The following is a 22,776-nucleotide window of genomic DNA, read 5'->3' on the forward strand; positions in this document are numbered from 1 at the left end:
TAAAAAGAATGAAATGTTGCCATTTGCAACAACATGGATGGACCTTGAGAGCATTGTACTAAGTAAAATAAGTCAGAAAAACACAAATATTGTGTGATGTCTCTTATATGTGGAATCTAAAAAGAAATTTTTTTTAACTAAGTTGATAGATAAAGAGAATAGATTGTGGTTGCCAGAGGCTTGAGGTTAGAGGCAGGATGGAAATGGGTGAAATGTTTTTGGTTTGGGTTTTTTTAGTTTAAATAAATTGAATTTTTAAAATTCTATTACAAAAGAAAGTATTCTATTATAAAGAAAATCGATTCTCTTATTATATATTGACCCAGTTACCCTGTGACAAATTTCTGTTTTCTTTTAAAAGGATGATGTTTCCTCACCAGGAGATCTTGTTATAGCAGATGGAGGTAAATAGCATTTATTTCTTTACTTAGTATTATTGTAAATTAACATTCCCATGATACCATGAGATCAGTAAACTAATACACTTCTGTATGTCTCAAATGTATGTGAAATTTATTGAAGACAGTTGCAATCATTATAGAACATAGTTGATTGGAAATTTAACAATATTTTTAGTTGTAAATCTTTACGCAGTGACTCACTGAATTTTTATAGAATAGGAGTTTTGATGCTTTTGTGGCTTGATTATTACACTGGTATGTGACATTTCACCATTAAACACACCATTAGTGTTAATTTAATAATCCGTTTCTTATTTGTTCATACACACATTGAGAAACATTCTTTTATCACTCAGTTTCTACAGGCTTTTCTGTACACGGTCTTGCTTCTCCTTCCTTCTGATATCAAGATAGAAACGTACTGTCACTAGAGTACATTCATTCCCAGCTGGTACCCAAGGGGAATAGTGCCTCACCTTCCTGTAATTCAACTAGGAATAAAGGAGTAGTTTTTCCTTCGCATGAATGATTACCACTTGATTATGGTATATATGGTTATATTACACTGTAGAAATAGAGAGTTAGATCTTGCACTTTTATTAGGTAAATGAAAACTTAAAAGTTATAACATTGTCATATTGAATTTTTTAAAATATATGTTCTTCCCTGATGACTTTTTACCTGTTTCATTCTAATTAAATTGAGATAAACTTAATACAGAAAGCTTTAATTTGAAGAGTTTATAGTGTTCAACTTCTCAATGGATTTCAGTTGGACTTTTAATTTATTTAAGTTAAGGCATTGAGTATTTGCCTTCCAGTAAGATATATTAGACCTGGAAATGCAAGAGTTGTATCTTCTGTGCAGATGAAGTTCTCTTTAAATATATAACATTGTAGTTCTTTATTCCACCGTGACCTACTCTTTGAGCTTGCTCTTAAAGTTTGTTGTAATTTTTAGAGCTATAGTTAAAACTTTTTTGAGAGGTTTGTTTTGTTTTTGTTTTTCATATAATCAGATTGGAAGAAAAAATTTTAAGTAGGGAAATTTTGCTGCTTTTGTGAACTTCATGACAGTATCTGTTTAGTTTTTGGGTTTTAGTTTTTTTTTTTTAATTGACATGAGTTTCTTTAAATGTAGATGGTCAACTGATGGAGGGTGATAAAATTTATTGGCCTACTCAGTCAGCTTTAACCACACGTTTGAGGCGTCTCATCACTGCATATCAGCGTACTAATAAAAACAGACAAATCCAGCAGATACAACCTACTTTCTCAGTGCCTGCCAGTGTTATGCAGCCTCTTTATGAAGAAGCCACTCTTAATCCTAAAATGGCAGCCAAGATAGAAAGACAGCAGAGGTAAGACAATAGCACTAAATTTTTAATATATAGTATCTAAATATAGTGTTCATTCTGAAGTCTGTTAGGGTACGATTATCTCACGTTGTGAAAAACGTATGTAGGTAGAGAAGTTGGTCAAAGCAAAATGCTTTATGCATACCTACACATGTATATAAATATATGTACACACAAATATGGTTAAGCTAATACAGATTATTGGATTTTATAGTTATTAGTCCATACTTTATATTTAATCATTCTTTTGTCATGTTTATGAACAGTGAGGTATGGGGAAAAAAATGAAGGTGCAAACTCAAGAATTAAATTATCAATGAAACGTATGTTTAAATTATATGAAATAAATTCCACTGTATCTTACTTTACATGATGACATTAATGAAATATAAGAATGTATGGAAGAGAAGTTCATCTATGCTTTTTACAGAGGATGAACCCTTAAAACTACTGATGTCAAAGGGGAACAAATAGTAATAGAACTTCTTCAAGAGGCTTGTTAGGAAGACAAGCAAACTTCTCTCATCCCAAAAGCTTTAACTTCTTAAAAAGGATAGAATATATGGAAAAGAATAAGAAAGTTTAACAATAACCTGGCGTCCTTATTAAACCTGGATCTTTGAATTTTTTTCTGAAAGATAAATCATTGTTCCTTTGTTTCATTTGCAACACATTCATTGTAACCAGAATTTAGTCTGACACTTTTAAGATTTTAGCTATCCTAGACGTAATCTTCAAATACTCCTACCTATGTAAATTTACTGTTTCAGTTATCTATCGTTGCATAACAACCCACCCCAAAACGTAGTGACGTAAAAACATCAGTTTTTTGTTTGTCACTATTCTGTGGGTTGACCAGATGGTTCTTCTGCTTCCCATGGTGTTGGCTGGAGGGAGGTGAGGGCTGGAAGGTCCATAATGGCCTCACTCACATGGTTGGCAGTTGGTGTTGACTGCCAGCTGGGAGCTCAGATTCTAAGAGGGAGCATTCCAAGTGGCAAAGGCAGAAGCTGCAGATTTCTTAAGACCCAGCCTCTGCAGTTACAGAGTGTCACTTCTGCCACCTACTGTTGGTCAAAAAAAATCACAGGGCCAACCAGAATTTAAGGGAAAGGAAAATAGGTTGCATCTCTCAAAGCGAACTGTGGCAAAGACTGTGACCATCTTTAATCTACTGCATACATTTTCCCTTGCTCTGGCAGATCTGGATAATCTTCCTAAAGTACTAGTTTTATCATGATATTCAATGGCTCTTTATTTAGTATAGGGATAAAGTCTAACTTCTTAATTAATTCGAGTCTCTTCAGTTTAGGCCTCAGCATGCATTACTAATTTTATTCTCTCCTATTCCCTCTGCCTGAATGCCCCACTGAGTCTTGACTCAGTATTCTACTTAAGTTGTTGCTGTCACCCAGAACACCCTTCTTCCTACTTTTTAGTCCATACCTTGCCCTACTACTCCTTCAGAGTTCAACACATGTTCTATCTCCTCTATTAGTTTTTTTCTCAACCAGACTAGCTCACAGTATTCTCCCTGCTTTCTGCACTCATATAGCACTTATCTAAATAAAACTAGTCATTTTCAAAATAATAAAAGATACTGTAATGGCATTCATCTTTTCCTTTCCATGTCTTACCTTTCTAACTTGTAAATTCTTTGAAGGTAGGTGTCATATTTTTTTGTGTCCTATGTAATCCTTGAATTTATCCTTTCTTTTCCATTCCTACTTTATCACTCAGGTACAAGGTTCATATGACTTGATTGGTTGGTTTCCCAGAATGACTATTTTTACATCATCATTAACCTTCTTAATGTATCATCATGATAAAAATGGCCTGTTAATGTTTTTCAAAGGTCTTTCTCATATGCTTTTTCTCATTACACAACAAACTTGTGATTGTTAACCAGGGAAAAGATTCTACTGTGTTTGGAGATCTATGGTGTGTGAGGATATTACCCTCTTAAAGTATCTTCAGGAACTTGCAACTGAATAGAGACTATTTTTAGCCAGCCATTTAGAGTGTTTTATAAACTGACCCCAAGCCTATCTTCTTCTGTCCCCAATATGAGCCTTCTCCTTTTCAATCTGGAATAGTCATCATCCCCTTAAAATGTAAATTACTTCCTACTTTGCTTATTCTGTGCCCTCTTTCTAGTTCCCTCCCTTAATCTTAACCGTGTTCCATCTTAAATGCCACTTACTCTGTGATGCCTTTCTTCATCACTCAAGTTTGAACAGATCCTTCCATCTTCTGTGCTGTCCTAAAATTCATGGTTTCTATAATACATACAACTGTAAAATGCTACCTTATACTGTAAATATGTTTGAAATGTTTTATCTTTTTCCCAAAGGGAGGGTCGTCGTATCCTATACAATCTTGTATCCCATGCATATTTTTTTGCACAGTAAGTATGCAAAAAACTATTATTGTCTGAAGGAAAAGAAGCGCAGTTGGATAGATGAGTCAGCTGGCATTTTAAAATCTATTTCTAAGGAAATAGCCCTGGATTTAATCCTTTAAAGTGTTAGGTACTTGAAATGGTTTTAAATTTTTATTATAGTCATTGTATTTTGCATTAATATTTATTTACTTCCGTGAGAAATGTGACTTTTTCTTTAATCTATTCAAAATAGATGGACAAGAAGAGAAGAAGCTGACTTTTATAGAGTTGTATCTACATTTGGAGTGGTGTTTGATCCTGACAGAGGCCAATTTGATTGGACAAAATTTAGAGCTATGGCTAGGCTACATAAGAAAACTGATGATAGTTTGGAGAAATATTTGTATGCATTCATGTCTATGTGTCGGAGGGTTTGTCGTCTTCCTTCCAAAGATGGTATGTATAAAATTTCTTTTTTTCCTCGTTTCAATCAAAGAAGCAAAATTAGTAAAATTCAGAAATTTCCAGCTATTTTATTTTAGTACTGTCTAATTCAACATTTCACCAGTTTTTCTGAATTGTAAATAAACTCTGCTCAAAGATCCTTTACTCCTTAATTCTACTATTGAAATGAGATCTAAAGAGAATAAAGGTACACATTTAATTTTGAGAAAATAGTGTTTTTATTAGATTTAGATTTATGATTGTGGGAGGTGGAAGATAAAGGATAGCTTTTGGTAAACAGAACTAACGTGTGTTTTTAGTCCATCTTATAGGAACTGTGCTTAGAGGGCTTATTTACACAAGTAATTTTGCAAGAAGTGAGGCCTCCACTCAAAAGACATTTTAAAGAGTTTTAGTAGGAAAAAAACACCCAGGACCTTCAAAAAAACAAAACGAAACGAAAACAATCAGAGCTGCTAATGCTCAGCTAAGGGACTATTCTGGGGTGAATTTATTGTTTTTGAAGCCCATGTAGGGATTTTCCATATATCCCTCACTCTTCCCTAATGTTAAAATCTTACATGACTATAGTTATAGTATAATTATTAGCCCAATCAGTACAATACCATACTAAATACCTATTCAAATCTTACTAGTTTTTCTACTGATGTCCTTTTCTGTTCCAGGAGCCCACATTGTATTTGGTGTTCTTTCTCCTTAGCCTCCTGCAGTCTGTAACAGTTCCTCAGTTTTGGGGTTGTTGTAGTTGTTGTTTTCTTTAATGACCTTGATACCTTTGATCAGTTTTGCCATAAACCCCTCAATTTGGATTTGTCTTGTGTTTTCACACAATTGGATTGAGGTTATGCCTTTTTTTGCAAGAATACCTCAGAAATGATGTTGTGTCTTTCTTGGAATGTAATGTCAAGGGGTTCATGATGTCATTATGTCTTATTACTGATGATGTTGCCCTTGATTCTTTGGATTAGCTAGTTTATGCTGCATTTTTCCAGTGTAAAATGGTTATCTTCTCCCCTGTAGTTAACAGATATCTTAAGAAGATACTTTGAGACAACACAGATCCTGTTCTACTCAAACTTTCACCCATTGATTTCAGTAACCATCAGTAGATCTTATCTGCAACAGTTTTTACTATGCAGTTCTCCTGCAAGGAAAAGCTGTTCCTTCTCCCTAGTCTACTTAATTATTTATTCATATTAGTATTTTTTCATGTGGGTATTTATTTTTTATTCTGTAGGTTATAATCCAGTACTATCAGAATTCATTTTGATGTTCAAATCGTTCCACATTTGGCCATTAGTAACTCCTTCAGGTGGTCTCTACATTATTTCAACAAGCCTCTATCTCTTTTTGAGTACTTCTCAACTGCCAGTATCTCTGCTCACAAAGATAAGACCTCATCAAAAGGAACAGAGTATGGTCTGATGTTAAAACTGAACTATCTCAGGCTGGTAGTTCATACACTGTTTGACAATTATTCCCATGTTTCCATCAAATTTTAAGAAAGCCTTTGTTGTCCCTGTGAGTTCACTGTAATGCCCTGAGTTACCTCGGTGCAGTTAAGGATATGTGGACTTAGGTTTGCTTATGGGGTGTTAATTTAACAGATTTAATTTGTATTTATAAATGAATTTGAGTGCTTTTCTCTTTAAAACACATAATAGTATGACATTAGCTCATAGGGAATTTCTTAAAAGTAACTTCCTAGTTACATTAACACACCTCCAAAATAACTTTAATATTTTACTTAACTTTCTGTAGATCCAGTGTTATATGTTACATGATTTTTAGTACTTCTTTCTAAAATTTATATTTCTCCTCATTTAAAAACGTTAAAAAGAAATTCTGGAAAGTATACAATGATATTGAGTAGAGGTGCATTTTAGAAGTTGCTTTATTTGTTATAATATAATGAAGTATCTTTGAGTGTAATATGTTTGTTCTTGTTTCAATATAGAATTGGTGGATCCAAATATTTTTATCCAGCCAATCACAGAAGAACGTGCTTCTAGGACTTTATATCGCATTGAACTTCTAAGGAAAGTAAGGGAACAGGCCCTCCGACATCCACAGTTGTTTGAGCGCTTGAAGCTTTGCCATCCAAATCCAGACTTACCAGTCTGGTGGGAGTGTGGCCCTCATGATAGGGACTTGCTCATTGGAGCTGCTAAACACGGGGTGAGCCGAACAGACTATCACATTCTTCGTGATCCTGAACTCTCATTTATGGCAGCTCAAAGGAACTACAGTCAAAGTAAGATGGCTCATTCAAGGACTTCTACCCCACTTTTACAGCAATATCAAGTAGCACTTTCTGCTTCTCCTCTTACCTCTCTACCTAGGCTTCTAGATCCTAAAGGTATTATTCTAGAGGATGTGAAAGTTAAAAGTGAAAACCTTAAAGAGGAGCCTCAGTTTTCTGAAGAAGAATCTATGACTTCTGAGGAAACCAGGACACTAATAAAGTCTGAGCCTGTAAGTCCAAAGAATGGTGTTTTACCGCAGGCTACTGGAGACCAGAAATCTGGTGGAAAAGGTGAAACAGACAGACGCATGGTTGCAGCCAGAACAGAGCCTCTAACTCCAAACCCAGCTTCTAAGAAGCAGCGAGTCCACAAAAGAGGATCAGAGTCTAGTTCTGATTCTGACTCTGATTCTGAGAGATCGTCCTGTTCTTCCAGATCATCATCTTCTTCGTCTTCCTCTTCTTCTTGTTCCCACTCTCGATCAGGCTCTAGCTCTTCTTCTTCCTCCTCTTGTTCTTCAGCATCATCTTCATCCTCATCCTCGTCCTCCTCTTCCTCCTCCTCCTCCTCATCTTCATCAGAAGAAAGTGACAGTGAAGAAGAGGAAGTCCAAAAGCGAGGTATATGCATAAAGTGCTTTTTCTATTTTAAGACAGCATTTCACATGAAAATGAAAAGAATTGATTTGGATCACTTAAGCATATTTAAATTTTATGTGTACAGATTTTCTTAGAGAAGGACTACTGAAAACGCAACTAAATTCCTGGTTCTTACTCCGTATTCAGTATTCACATTGCAAAATGGGTTAGTCAAACCGGATTAGCGACTTGGCACAGTAATTTTATTACTTTGTGATTGCCTTGAATTTAGTATTACATCTTGCCTGGAACAAGTTGATCAGTGAACAAATAAAGGTAATATTTTATAACAGCCACCAGTCCGACTTACAAGAGTATCATAGGCCCTACTTGGCCCTACTTAGAAAGATCTAGCATAGGAACTTCAGCCTGTCGGTAGTGTTAGGTGGTCCTCTTCTGCGGGTGTCCTTATAGCGGTCTAACAGCTCAGGAAATGAGTCAACATCAAGTGGACACAGGAGCCACTGTGATACCCACAAGAGTGAGAATCTCCTGTAACAACTCCAGAAGCATGACTTTCAGGGTTACCACAAGGGACATGCCCAATTATGAGAGTCCCCTCTTTAGAGAATGATAGCCTCCCCAGCAATATTTGTGTCCTCCCAGTCCAGATACAGTTTACCAATCAGGAGTTTATGTATTTCCAGGGAAACAGACCTAGAGTGTTAACCATGGTTCAAATTTTCATGCAGAAAGGGATGTTTTGTTAACCTTTTTTTCCTCAAACTCCTTTATGCCACTTATTGTGCTTTTATTTCAATTTTAAAAATAATGAGTACTTTATTGTATTCTAGGTGAATTTTTTTTTACTTCTAACTTTTCATTTTCAAATATATCTGAATAATTATATAGGATTTGAAAAGTATATGTAAAATTGTGTTATGCAGTCTTTTTAAAACAGTTATAATTGGTTATGATTATTCTTAGCAGCAGGTACCCCTCACGTGAAAGCCTATGATGAAGAAAGCGTTGCATCACTGAGCACTACCCAGGATGAGACCCAGGATAGTTTCCAGATGAACAACGGGACCCCAGAGTCTGCTTACATCCTGCAAGGTGGATACATGCTGGCAGCTTCGTACTGGCCAAAGGTAAATGAGTAATTTCTTGCTGGAATAGGTCATTTTTTGAGTATTTTTCTATATTTCTTTAATGATAGATATTATGTAGTAAAAAAAAGTCACTTATATGTAGAATGACATTTTGGTGTTAGCATTAAAAGTATCAAATATTACTATCAAGTAAATTAGGTCTACTTAAATGTATGTGTTTCTCAATATAACCCTAGAATATTTAGAAGAAAAGATAATGAATGCTTATGTTCACATACAAGTTAGTATTCAGGTGCTACTTTATGAATTAAGTGCTTTTAAGTGGGTCTTCTTGAAGAAATTTACCAAGCCAGTTGTGACCTAGAAAAAAGGTTCATTTAAGTACATGTACATATAGTGGTGGAAGTTCAGATTGGATTAAGACAGTTCTTCTTCCAGTATGTGACTAGGCTAGTAGAAGAGTACTTACCTTTAGGAGTGAGGTTGGGAAATAAATGGGAGAGGAGAGAACTCTTTACTCTTATGTATACTTCTGAGTTGTTTGAACTTTGTACAAGGAACCTGTGTTACTCTTATAAAAACAAAAGAACAGAAAAATATCTTTATAGTATAATATTTTTTAATGTCACCAATGGGAATTTGTATAGAATTGTAAATGTATGTGAGAATATGTATGCATACCAAATACACATATGTTGTACCAGGGTTAAATCCATCAAGGCTGTGATCCCCAAAGTTCTGACTCAGTTATTAAAATTATCCTTTGATGTTCATGCTTTTCCAGGACCGTGTGATGATCAACCGGTTGGACAGTATTTGTCAAACAGTCCTGAAAGGGAAGTGGCCTTCAGCTAGAAGAAGTTATGATGCCAATGCAGTGGCTTCTTTCTATACCACAAAGCTGCTGGACAGCTCTGGCGCAGCTACAGGATATAGTGAGCCCAGCGTGCCCACTCCTGCAGGTGCTGGCGTTAAAGAAGAACACGATCAGTCAACACAGATGTCAAAGGTGAAGAAGCATGTACGAGAAAAGGAGTTTACAGTGAAAATCAAAGACGTATGTTTATTTTTATTGCCCTAGGACCTGATTGCGATTGCGGTGTGCAGCATGCTTTTCCTGCAAATGGCTGCCTGCTCTTACTCTTACTTCCTTCACATACTTGTTTTCTGGCATTTGGATTGTTTTCTTTTAGATATCCAGGTTATTAAACTTGAATATTCTACTAGAGGAATCATCATTAAATATGTTTTTCTACCTATACTTCTGAAAATAGTCCTTCTGCAGATCAAGATGCTTTCTTAAACAGTCTGACAATTTCTTATTGTTTGGTTCTTTTATATAGTATTCACATGGTATGTCAGTGCACTTCCTGTTTTAAACATTTAGCATGCCCTGTTATCAGTAACATTTTATTGTTCAGTATGATTTTTGAAGCTAAATTGATTACTCAGTGTCTAAAACATGGGTAATATCTTCTAATATGTCATGTGAATAGTGTACACAGAGACATAGGTCAGAAGCTGAAAGGGTTACGATGTGCTAGTCACATGAAAAGCTCTGTTTTGCTCAGAAAAGTATATGTAATACCTGGATGTTTTTCATTTAAGATAGAAATTTTAATATTCATTATAGAAATTGATTAAATGTTTTTCTCCAATTGATGTATGAATAAGAGAACATGATTAACTTTTCAGGGTTTTTAACCTCACTTTTTCTAAGTAAAAGATTTCTCTCAATATACTACGAGTTTTTTTTTAATCATTTCTTTCTTATTAATGGTGTTTGTTTAACAGGAAGGTGGTTTGAAGTTGACATTTCAGAAGCAAGGGCTTGCTCAGAGAAGGCCATTGGACAGTGAAGATGGTGCTCTAGGGCAGCAGCAGTACCTCACTCGACTTCGGGACCTTCAAGGTGCGTCAGAGACCAGCCTCGCCAGTTTTCCAAAATCCATGCCAATATCAGGTGAATATGCTAGTAATCATTGCCTCAGCATGCAAAATCATTTGCAAATCCTTTTTTACTTACTCATAGGATACTTACGAGAACCAGATTGTTACTACTTTAAACAGCCCTCCTATTATTAGAAAGCTCTAATTATCACAAAATTTCTTCTTATTTGGAAGCAAACTTTGCCTGCAATTGGTTCTTCTCAGTGACTGAAGTTCTGTCTTCAAAGGCCTCAGAGAATTAACCTAGTCCTATGTCTGCATGATAATCTTAACATTCAGAAAACAATGATCATATCTCCCCTTGGGACGATATTTTGTACTAACCTTTTGACTATTTGAATCAACAAGTATTTATTGAATACTGAACTGGTGCCCTGTGTTCTGTGCTCTCTAGGCACTGAGGAATCCATCCATAAGCAGTTTTTTTATTTTGTTGATGTATCTAGTTGTACTTTAATTCTTTCTGTGTCCCTCTTAAAGTATGCTGTCAAGAACTGATAATTCTAGTTAAGAGCAGCTGAGTCTTAAAATGTATGGACCACAGCATACTAATCGTAAAAAATGTAACTTTTCAATTAAAAGCAGGTAAGTGACTGGAATTTCCTTTATACCTCCATATACATAAGGCTAAGGACTCTATTTCAGTATTCTACTAAATTCGTTTGCCATACAATAACTTGTAAACATTTCAGAACTCCTGTGCCTGTGTACAATGTGTGGAATTGCTGAAGTTTGGGAAAATAGTGCTTTATTATAGGTGTTAAATTGATTGCTGTTTCCAGTTGCTGCTCTTACCGCTTTCTAATTATAAATTATAATTAAATTATAAATTAGAGTCATCAGACTTACTTTTGTCTCTTATGGTTTCATTAACCATTCAGTGTAAGTCTCCAATTACTGGACTTTCAGAAACGTATGAATGAGCCACAGTTCTCTTACTGAAGTATAAATCCCCCGAATTGTGATTTACAATGGCAAGGAGCTCTTTTTTTCGTGAGAAAATGGGAAGAGATGGGGAAGATAAGCTCTGGGCTTTTTTGCCCAACCTAAGTGGGTTTAATAATACCACTGCTTGTACCTTGATAAGTCCGTAACTCTATAAAGTGGGATTGATACATCTATCATCTGAACATTTTACTGCTATTGCAGCTGAAGATTTTACAGTCTTTGCCTATAAGTAATTCTTTGGTAAGTAATACTGTTTTAATAGTATCAATAGTAATTATAACACTAATTTGCACCTATACCAAATATTAAAAAGCCTCAAAAACATTAAAACTAGATAGAATTATCTTAGAATTGTATCTCATCCATCTTGATAATTGCAAATGTGAAATCTGTTTTTGTTTTTGGCCGTGCCATGTGGCATGTGGGATCTTAGTTCCCCAGTGGGGGATTGATCCCTTGCCCCCTGCATTGGGAGATCCGAGTCTTAACCACTGGACCACCAGAGAAGTCCCTGTAAATGTGAAATCTAGCTCTGTCTTCCTACATGACTCTTAGGAAACCTGCTAACATTTTTTAACCTTTTCTTGTTCGCGAAGTGAGGAGTTGGGGTCAACGGAGAGGTAGCATTGTTAGGTGGATTAAATAATATATGTAAAGTGACTAGTATGGAAATTGGCACATAATTAGATGCTAAACAGATGTTAAAATTAGGTTTTAGAATTAGATGCTCAACAATTGGTATTATAATTCTTCATATTAAGCCCTTTTTATGTTTGTATGGGCACCCCCGAATTTTATCTAAAAGCTTTGAGTGAAGATACGTTATATAATGTAAATTAATTAATGAAGGACAGTAAAATAGCATAAATTATAAGAGGACAAAACTAAAGAGCCTATTCCAGAAATCACCTGGAATAGTACACAAAAGATGGTAGAGCCAAACAGCCTGGATTTGAATTCTGTCATTTAACACTGTTGTGACATTGGGCCTGAGACATAATGTTTCTGATCACATTTATAAAATGGGCTTAATACCTCTGTGTTTTGTTTGTTTTGTTTTTGGTAATTTAAGAAAACATTTGTAAAACCTAGTCCAGAATATGGCACCTAGTAGGCATTCAATAGAAAGAAGGTATTTTTAATATTGTTGTAATTACAAATCTGAGATAAAGACAACACAGGCTTTATAGAGTAGACTAGGTTAAATTTTCCATTTTGGATTCTAGGTTAAAATAAATCAGTAATGTTTATTAAAATCACTCTCAAAAAGAAGTCAAGGTAGCTGGTTTGTTGTTGATTTAAAAAATGAAAGAAGTCAAGGGAGTATATAATTTGCCAAATTGGGTATGTTTACAAATGATCAAGTAGGATTTCTTTATAAATACATAATTTGGTGTGTTATACTAATGTTTTTCCATAGATAATTGTATTAAGTACTTTTCTTTTTATATAGCACTGGGATAGCAGTAAAGGGAAAGTGAAAGAAACTTAAGACAGTCTCTGCCTTTCAGTTGCTTGGTAGACTAGACCCACATGTTAAAATATTAGACAATACGTTAAAAACAAGATAATATATCTTGCTACACAGCATTATAGTTAATAAATATTGGAAAAGAGAGAAGTCACTGCTGTCTAGAGACTTAGGCAGAGTCCTGTGGAAGAGGCAGAATTGAACAGAATTTATAAGAGGAAGATTAGATAATGGTTTTTCTGGAAAATGACATTGAGAGAGAGTCAGGGAATAGCATGAACCAGAGACTTGATGTTGGGAAAATTGTATGGTTTTAGGATAAGACTGACCTAGCTACTGTTTAAATTCTTACTGGAGAGATATTTGTATAAGGTCAGAGACCGCTTAGCAAAGGTAAATCTAGATTATGGGCAGCATCAAAAAGTGAGCTGGGGAGGGGATTGGGTTGGTGGTCAGGCAGGAATGAGGCTTGATGTAAGGCATTTCATTCATACTAGAATAGGAAGCCATGAGAAGTTCTTATAAAACAGAATAGTACTTTTAAAAGTAATATTTTAGGAAAGTTATTCTATTATTACAGTTAAAATGTACTATAGTGAAAGTATTTTCAAATATTCATAATATTTTGTTAATCTGATTTTAATGAAATAATGAAAGCTGTTCTTTTTTAATAATGTTATGTCACATTCCTCAGTGCTTTCATATGCAAAAATAATTTTTACTCATTGTAATTAGTTATTCCTTACTAATTATGAATTAAGGTATTTTTTGTAACTGAGATGTGAGGAGAGTGATTTCCATAAGATTACACAGCCAACCAAAGGGAAATGTCTTTTAGGGACACACAGGACTTGGTCAAAAATTCTCCTTGAATGATTGAAAATGCATTTCTCGCTACAAACTGTGAACCATTTTAAGCAAACATCTCATTATTAATATTTTCTTTTATAAGAGTGTTCTAGATTACGTACTCTTTAAGGACAGGAACTGTGTCTTACCTTTGAATCATCATAGTGCTTTGTACATAGCTGTTTGATAAATGTGTATTTATTTATTAGGAAAAAAATGAATGCGTGGTACTGTTTCATTCATACCTCTTACAAACATTTTTTAGTGAGTGCCTACTGAAATGAAGAGTGAGAAGGGTCAGTTTAATTTGGCAAGAAACAGTGGTGATCTTAAAGAAAATACCTTAAATAGGCTGGGGCAGGAGTGGACTGTGGGAATTGAGGAGTGAGGTTGTCATGAGAAAGGGGAGCATAATAGCAACCAACTTTTCAAAAGTTTTGAAAGTTATGAAAAAGCCGAAAGAAGTTTATTTTTTATTTGAGTTGGGCCATGTTTTTAAGTTGATAAGAATCTAACGTAGAGTAAGATATTTTGGCACAAAAAAACAAAGATAAATGATAAAACAAACTTTTAGAAAAAGTAGGGATTAATGGGTTCAAAAAAGGGGGAAAGGTTTGTCTTGTACATGAGAAAGGCATGGTTCTTCCTCGAAAAGGGGACAAAAGAAAAGATGTGTGACTATCCAGGGGAAAAATTTGAGGAGACAAGTCAAAACTTGCAAGAGACCTAGATTACAATTCTCCTGGTTTTTAAATGAGAAATGAGGTGGTATTTTTAATCCAAGAATTGCTTGATTTTGTCTGACTGCTTGTAAAATAAGAACTAAATTTCTATGTATTTTTTTAAATAAACTTTTTCTTTGATCATGAGTATCATTACAGGCATTAATTATTTATTTTATTCTATTTTATTGGAGTATAGTTAATTTACAATGTTATATTAATTTCTGCTATACAACGAAGTGATTCAGTTATACATATATATACATTCTTTTTCATATTCTTTTCCATTATGGTTTATCACAGCATACTGAATATAGTTCCCTGTGCTATACAGTAGGACCTTGTTGTTTATCCATTCTCTATATAATAGTTTGTATCTGCTAATCTCAAACTCCCACTCCATCCCTCCCCAACCCCCGCAAAATGTCTATGTATTTAGAAAAGTAATTACGTTTAATTTAAGAACTAGATTTTTATCACTCTTTTGCATTTTTAATTTGTTAGGTACTCCCATTCAATCAACCCTTGGTGCCAATGGAGTTTTATTAGACAACCAGCCTGTAGTCAAAAAAAGGCGGGGAAGGAGGAAGAATGTAGAAGGTGTTGACATCCTCTTTTTCAACAGAAATAAACCACCTAATCATGTAAGTAAAGTAATGCTTAAAAACTACTGATCCTTGAGTCCAAAATTCCATTCTAGTAAATATACATATTGCTGTTTGTGAATGTTTTGTAGAATAATAAAGATAATTAGAAAATTAGGAGTATATAGCTTTAGATTGTATCTCAGTAGAATCCAGCACTGGCTAAGATTCATGAAAATTTTAAATTTGAAAGATTTAGCTGACCTTTAAACAACTTTTTTTTTCCTCTTCAAAAAGAATTGCTTCATTGAACCAAAATCAGAATGCTAAAGCATGGAAATAAAATTGTCATTTGATGTTTTTCTACAGGTTACTTTAGGCTTAACCACCTCACAGATTTCTACAGGGATAAATCCAGCACTATCCTATACTCAACCTCAAGGAATTCCTGATACAGAAAGTCCCGTTCCAGTTATTAATCTTAAAGATGGAACAAGACTTGCAGGCGATGATGCACCGAAGAGAAAGGATTTGGAAAAATGGCTTAAGGAGCACCCAGGTTATGTGGAAGATTTAGGAGCTTTTATTCCTGTAGGTGATGCCTTATAAAACTTGGTATATTTTACTTCTATGATTGGTCACACCTATAATGATGAAGCATAAATTCTCACCCACTTATGTGTTCTGCCCAAGATTTAGGAAAATTAGCAGAAAAAAATAAGGACTATCTTTCGATACAATACAATATCATTTTCCATTTTTCCATTCTGCATTCAATAAGTGTTTAAGTAATAAAAATCACCTCTCATATACAGAGTACTATCATAGACCCAATGAATATTGTAAAGTTACAAAACTTGCAATCTTTTCCCACAAATAGTTTGTTTTAAAATAATAATAGTAAACATTTATTGAGACTTAGCTGTGTGCTTGGCTTTATACTTAGCATGGATTACCTAATTTAACACCCCCTAACTTTATCAGAATGGCATCATTATAACTTTATAAAGAAATGGAAATACTGAAATTTTAAATATTGGGTTGGCCAAAAAGTGCCTTCGGTTTTTAAGTAAAAATAAAAGACACATTTTTCATTTTCACCAAGAACTTTATTTAACAACATATTCACCATTTTGTTCCACTACCTTCTGCCATTTTTCAGGCAACTTCATAATTCCATCTTCCCAAAACTTTTTATCTTGTTGAGCAAAGAACTCTTCCAGGTGCCTTTTATAGTCTTCCAAGGAATTGAAATTTTTTCCATTAAGAGAATTTTGTAAAGACCAAAATAAATGGCAATCTGAAGATGCAATGTCTGGTGAATATGGTGGATGAATCAGAACTTCCCAGCCAAGCTGCAACAGTTTTTGCCTGGTCATCAAAGAAACATGCGGTCTTGCGTTATCCTGATGGAAGATTATGTGCTTTCTGTTGACTAATTCCAAACACTTTTCATTGAGTGCTGCTTTCAGTTGGTCTAACTGGGAGCAGTACTTGTTGGAATTAATCGTTTGGTTTTCCAGAAGGAGCTCATAATAGAGGACTCCCTTCCAATCCCACCATATACACAGCATCACCTTCTTTGGATGAAGACCAGCCTTTGGTGTGGTTAGTGGTGGTTCATTTCGCTTGCCCTACGATCTCTTCTGTTCCACATTGTTGTACAGTATCCATTTTTCATCTCCTGTCACAATTTGTTTTAAAAACGGAACGTTTTCATTACGTTTAAGTAGAGAATCACATGCGGAAATACGATCAAGAAGGGTTTTTTCTGCTTAACTTACATGGAACCCAAACATCAAAGCGATTCACATAACCAAGCTGGTGTAAATGATTTTCAACACTTGATTTGGATATTTTGAGTATGTCCGCTGTCTCCCGCGTGGTATAATGTTGATTGTTCTCAGTTAATGTCTCAATTTGATCACTATCAATTTCAACTGGTCTACCCGACCATGGAGCACCATCCAGCGAGAAATCTCCGGCACGAAACTTTGCAAACCACTTTTGACACGTTCGATCACTCACAGCCCTTTCTCCATATACTGCACAAATATGTTTTTGTGTTTCGGTTGTGTTTTTACCTTTCTTGAAATAATAAAGCTTAATATGCCGAAAATGTTGCTTTTTTTCTTCCACCTTCAGTATTAAAATGGCTACGCAAAAATTCACCAATTTTGATAAGTTTTTGTTTTAAATGCACGCTGATATGACAGCTGTCACAATACAGTCTAACGAAATTGTTTCGAATGAAGTTAAAGACAACTAAGTGCTACTAGAGCCATCTTATGGAAAACACCAAATGAACCTTTTGACCAACCCAATAAATAGTGCAAGGCCACACAGCTAATAAGTCTTAAATCCACTGTTCAAACTGCTACACTTAAGATCTCATAAGAATACACATTCTGGTTCTTGTCAGATGCATGGTTTATATTAGTCAAAGAGGAGAACAGATATATTAATATGCATTTTTCTTATCCTCTGAAATACTTTCTACTCACTACCTTATGGGCATATGTCTTTCTTACTCATAGAAATCTATTATTTAAGTTTGTAATGCTTTACTGTCAGATGCTGATGTACCAAATTTTGTATCAGTCTCCCTTGATGTTTCTATATATTTTAGAAGGTAAAAGAGTAATGGCATATCCTCTATACAATGAAGTTAGTGGGTGGGTTCTATCTGCTTCCATTATGAAGATTAATTGGATAACCCATTGAAGTCGTCCCCTACCCCATGAACTTCTTAAGGGCTGTCCTATTCACCTTGTATCCCCAGGACTTAGCACGTAATTCCTGCTACAGGGGATGGTATCTAGCTCCTTGTAAATATTTACTGAGTCAGTGATTTAAAAAATTAAAAATGAAAGTCTTTTGGAGACTAAAAAGTGCTATATAAAGGTAAAGTGATTGTTATTTTATTAACAAAAAAATTCATTACCTTATTTTTTCATGCAAAAGAACCACAGAAGCTCCAGTCCCTAGAATGTGACTGTAATATATATTTTTATATACTTGTATCTGTAATATATATTTAGTTTAATATTTTACATTGCTATTCTCGTCCTCAAGAGATAACCTGGTAGTCTAAAATAGGGAGCCTCAGTCTTAGCTTTTGAATGCCTTTCATATCCCTAATTTTTTCAAAAGATGCCACAAATTCTCAAATAAACTTCCTGTTAATTCTTTTGATTTAAAAAAAAAAGCACCAAATAAAGCTCTTGTAATTGTGAGGGGAAGGGTTGTCAGTAAGGTGAGCAATCATAAAATGAGTATTGCAATTCTAAAAATAATGAGACTTGTTAGTTTAACCCTATACTTATTAACATGTTAGAAAATACCATTTATTCAGTCAGTAAATTTTTATTGAGCAACTATTATGTGCTAGTTACTATTTAAAGGGATTTAGGATAAAACAGTGAACAATATAAAGTTCTTGCCCTCATGGCAGTTATACTCTAGTCTCTGAAGATTGTCATACCTTTCTCTTTCCACTGCAAAGGAATCTTTATTACTTTTTTTTTTAACTTATAGGAGTTCATCATTTTCCCTGCAAATAAACCTTTTGTCCTAATTTTTTATATAACTTTATTATTAAGATTTTAAAACATTGTTATAAGTAGCATTTGTTGGAGTACAGAATACAAGATAACAACTGGTATGATTTCCAAGGGCACTTTACATTAATGGTATATTGGATCTCACACTTTGCTGTGGTATCTCTACAACAAAATGATCATAACGTGGTATATGTACTATACCAGTGGTATGTATAAACTGCCATGGAAACTGATAAAAGAATAATTACTCTGCCCAAGCAGAGTATCTGGGAAAAGATAGAAAATAGAGCTGACATGACTGGTGGATGATAAAAGAATAAGTAGGCATTTGACCAGGTTAATACTGGTCAAATGCCTACTTATTCTAGGCAGGATAAGAGGAGGATACTCTAGGCATTATAGAACAATTACGAAGAGAGTCTAAAAAGGATATAGTCATAAAACAGTGACTAGTCTGATATTCCAGAGTATGTGAGGGAATGAGTGGGGTAATAGTAATTGGATAGAAAAGATGAATTCAGTCCAGGCTGTGATGGGACTGGTATGCCATGCTGAAGAGTTTGAGCTTTAGTCTGTTGGAATTTGTAATTGTTTAGAAATGACTACAGACATCAAGCCTTACTTTGTTAACAGTTGTTAACAGAGGTAAGCAGCATGGTTTGATAGAGTTTTTATTGCCACCTGCTAGCTGCATGACCTTGAGGAAGGTATCTTCTCTGAGCCTTGATTCCCATTTGTAAAATAAGAATAATATCTTTGGGGGACTTCCCTGGTGGTCGAGTGGTGAAGACTCTGTGCTCCCAACGCAGGGCGGCCCGCGTTTGATCCCTGGTCGGGGAACTAAGATCCCACATACCGCAACTAGAGAGCCTGCGTACCGCAGCTACTGAGCCCGCGTGCTGTACAGCCCACCCGCGCACTCTAGAGCCTGCACGCCGCAATGAAGACCCAGAGCAGCCAAAATAAATGAATACATTTTTTTAGAAAAGAATAATATCTTTGAGTATTGTGAGGATTATGTGAAAAGAGATAAGTTTATTAGTGAGATGGAGAGAAATGAAAGCCACTAGTACACATATAAATGCTATCAGAGCACTGAGAAAATCTGATGTTTCACGTGAAATTCATCAGGAGAAAATGTAAAGAGGAAGCTCTTCCAGCATTATTGATAACTCCTTCAAATAACACTCTAGAAATACAGTGATCTTTGAGGGCATTTAAGGAAAGAACTAGCAGTGTCCTCATTTCAGGAGCCTACTTTCATACAGAAAGATAATACTGATCATTATTAATAATTGCCTTGAATAATTTTTCAAATATATAATTTGAGGAAAAGGTTCATGTAACATTGTCTTATTCAGCATTTTTATTAATAAATATAAAAATATTTAAACCTTAAATATTTTTAACATATAGCTATGGGGTAAATTCTTTAATATGATATATTGAAGATATGTGATAGAATATATATGATATAATATAAATCTTCAATATATAATATAAACAGTTGACCCTTGGACAGTATGGTTGTCAGAAGTACTGATGCATGCCACCCCCACAGCCAAAAATTTGAGTATGACTTTACAGTTAGCCCTCCGTGTCCTCAGTTCCGCATCCCTGGGTGCAGTCAGCCATGGATCGTGTAGTCCTGTAGTACGTATTTATTGAAGAAAATCCACATATGAGTGAGCCTGCACATTTCAGACCCATGCTATTCAAGGGTCAACTGTATTAATATATCTTATCTATAACGTATCTTCAATTTTATATGACTAAATTTCTTGGATCAGCTTATTTGTACTAGTTGCACAGTTAGATTTTCAAGCCATTCCTTTGTCCATGTATTTTAGAGAATGCAGCTCCATGAGGGGAGACCCAAGCAAAAAAGGCATCGTTGCAGAAACCCCAATAAACTAGATGTGAATAGTCTCACTGGAGAAGAACGTGTTCAGCTGATTAACAGAAGAAATGCCAGAAAGGTATTTATATATTTGTTGTTAATTTTTCATGTTGATTCACTGCTTAAGAGATCTCTAGAACACTACTTCATTATGCAGTATTTTCTAACAGACCTGGTTGGGTTAAATGTAGAAGATTTGCGGGAAAAGACATGGACTACAATTTTATGCAGTCTAATTTCAAATCCCACATCTTTGTCTAAGCTGTTGAATGAAATAAGCAAGTTAGTTTACATTATCTGTGCCTAAGCAGTGGCCCTGAGCAAGAGCACTACATGTAAGTCAGTGGTTCTCAAAAGGGGGCACTTTGTCCTCCAGGGGACGTTCAGCAACGTCTGGAAACATCTTCGGTAGTCACAACTTTGGAGTAAGGAGGTGGGTGTTGGGGAGGTGGTGAGCAGGGGAAGGATGCTAGTGGCATCTAGTGGATAGAGGCCCGGAATGCTGCTACACCTCCTGCAGCACAGGGGCCAACCCCTACAACACCAGTCCAAAATGTCTGTAGTGCAAAAGTCGAGAAACTCTGTTGAAAAGGGGACACTATTCTCATCATGGCCATTATAGATTTATATATTTATCACGTGATTTTCCATCATTTGGCTGTTAAGTGCCTCGTTCTATCAAAATGGGCATATTACATAATTTTCTGATAGATGGAAATAAAATGTCTTAAACAAAGGTACCTTATACACTAATAGTATCCCTGTGTTTACCTTCTTGCTTTATTGATTGATGAATGGTAACAGTCAGGTTTTTCCAAAGTCTATTTCTGAACCAAATGTGGCTCAACATTTGTTTTCCCAAATTGTGTCTGTTTTATGTTTGGATTGGTATATGTCTCTTTTACCTCCTAAAGTAAATGATAGAACACTTGTGGCACCCTTTTGTAAGTTCATAGCTTTGACATTTTTATTGTTTTCTATTCTGATGAGCAAGCAACAAAATAAGTAAGAAAGAAGAAATGGCCTCAGAGTAAAAACAGCAAATTTCTCATTGAGTTCCTTCACTCACAAATTAAATTACCCTACATAGGTCACATTAATTCCCTAGTTCTGTCTTGCTCTCTATTAAATGACCTCACTGCTAGTATAAAAATACATGAACTCGGGCTTCCCTGGTGGCGCGGTGGTTAAGAATCCGCCTGCCAATGCAGAGGACACAGGTTCGAGCCCTGGTCTGGGAAGATCCCACATGCCGCGGAGCAACTAGCCCCGTGAGTCACAATTACTGAGCCTGCGCGTCTGGAGCCTGTGCTCCGCAATGGGAGAGGCCGCGATAGTGAGAGGCCTGCGCACCGCGATGAGGAGTGGCTCCCACTTGCCGCAATTAGAGAAAGCCCTCGCACAGAAACGAAGAACCAACACAGCCAAAAATAAATAAATAAAATAAAATTAAAAAAAAAATACATGAACTCATTTGACTTTCTCAGAAGAAATATTGAAATTGGAAGAAAACTACTTTTAAAATAACAATTGTCTTAATATTATCGTATGCACTAACTCATTAAAATTAATACTGATTTTTCCCCAATTTTGTAGAGATAGCTTATTCAGCTTTTGTTAGTGCTTTAAAGTGATGTCATAGATGTATTAGGGGAAGAACAAGATGACATTTTAGTTGCATTTTACTTAATTTTATGCTTGCATAGATTGTGTTACAAATCTTTGCACTTCATCTTATAATGAAATTAGCATTTCTAGATATGAATAAATTTCTCTTAGCCAGTTTTAAGGAAATGGAACCATTTTTTAAATTTTTACTTGTTAGGTTTAACATTAAACACCCTAAATTTTATTTTTCATTGTTGGTAACCTGATAAAAGTCCTGTTCATTTCCTTTAGTTTGTAGATTTCTTTATTGTTCTGAGTTTCTAGAGGGCAGACTTGAGGATTGATCAGTTACTAAGGAAAAGATCCACTTGCTGAATCCCCATAAACCATACAGAGGGCCTCCAGTTTAAACTGGAGCTTAATGAAGGTCATAATAAAAAGGAGATGGCAACAGAAACTTGAGAGGCTAAGTAAAGATTATAGGAAATACTAGATAAGAATACCTATAGGTATTATAACTAGCCATATTAAACCCTGTCTATATCCTAACAAGATATAGTATGTATTCATTCAAAAAGGTGTGGAAAAAGGAATTATTCAAGAAGTGTCTTTAGACTCCAAAGGAACATTAAATTGGTA

The 22,776-nt window shown here is 35.1% G+C and overlaps 1 protein-coding gene across 12 annotated transcripts in view; it reads left to right on the plus strand.

Annotated features, from left to right (window-relative positions):
• The window catches only part of CHD9 (chromodomain helicase DNA binding protein 9), a 194,854-nt gene that overhangs the window by 164,871 nt on the left and 7,207 nt on the right, over positions 1–22,776 (plus strand). For 7 of the 12 annotated variants that reach the window (XM_060132648.1, XM_060132647.1, XM_060132653.1 and 4 more), the window contains 10 exons: positions 362–404; positions 1,542–1,761; positions 4,395–4,597; positions 6,564–7,472; positions 8,418–8,581; positions 9,327–9,599; positions 10,337–10,505; positions 14,987–15,126; positions 15,436–15,657; positions 20,480–20,608. In XM_060132648.1, coding sequence (XP_059988631.1) covers positions 362–404; positions 1,542–1,761; positions 4,395–4,597; positions 6,564–7,472; positions 8,418–8,581; positions 9,327–9,599; positions 10,337–10,505; positions 14,987–15,126; positions 15,436–15,657; positions 20,480–20,608 — 2,472 coding nt within the window. The remainder of the gene's footprint in view (positions 1–361; positions 405–1,541; positions 1,762–4,394; positions 4,598–6,563; positions 7,473–8,417; positions 8,582–9,326; positions 9,600–10,336; positions 10,506–14,986; positions 15,127–15,435; positions 15,658–20,479; positions 20,609–22,776) is intronic. The other 5 variants (XM_060132651.1, XM_060132658.1, XM_060132654.1 and 2 more) reach the window with 4 other exon arrangements.

The sequence above is a fragment of the Lagenorhynchus albirostris genome, chromosome 19 (assembly GCF_949774975.1).
Source record: "Lagenorhynchus albirostris chromosome 19, mLagAlb1.1, whole genome shotgun sequence".
Classification (NCBI taxonomy): domain Eukaryota; kingdom Metazoa; phylum Chordata; class Mammalia; order Artiodactyla; family Delphinidae; genus Lagenorhynchus; species Lagenorhynchus albirostris.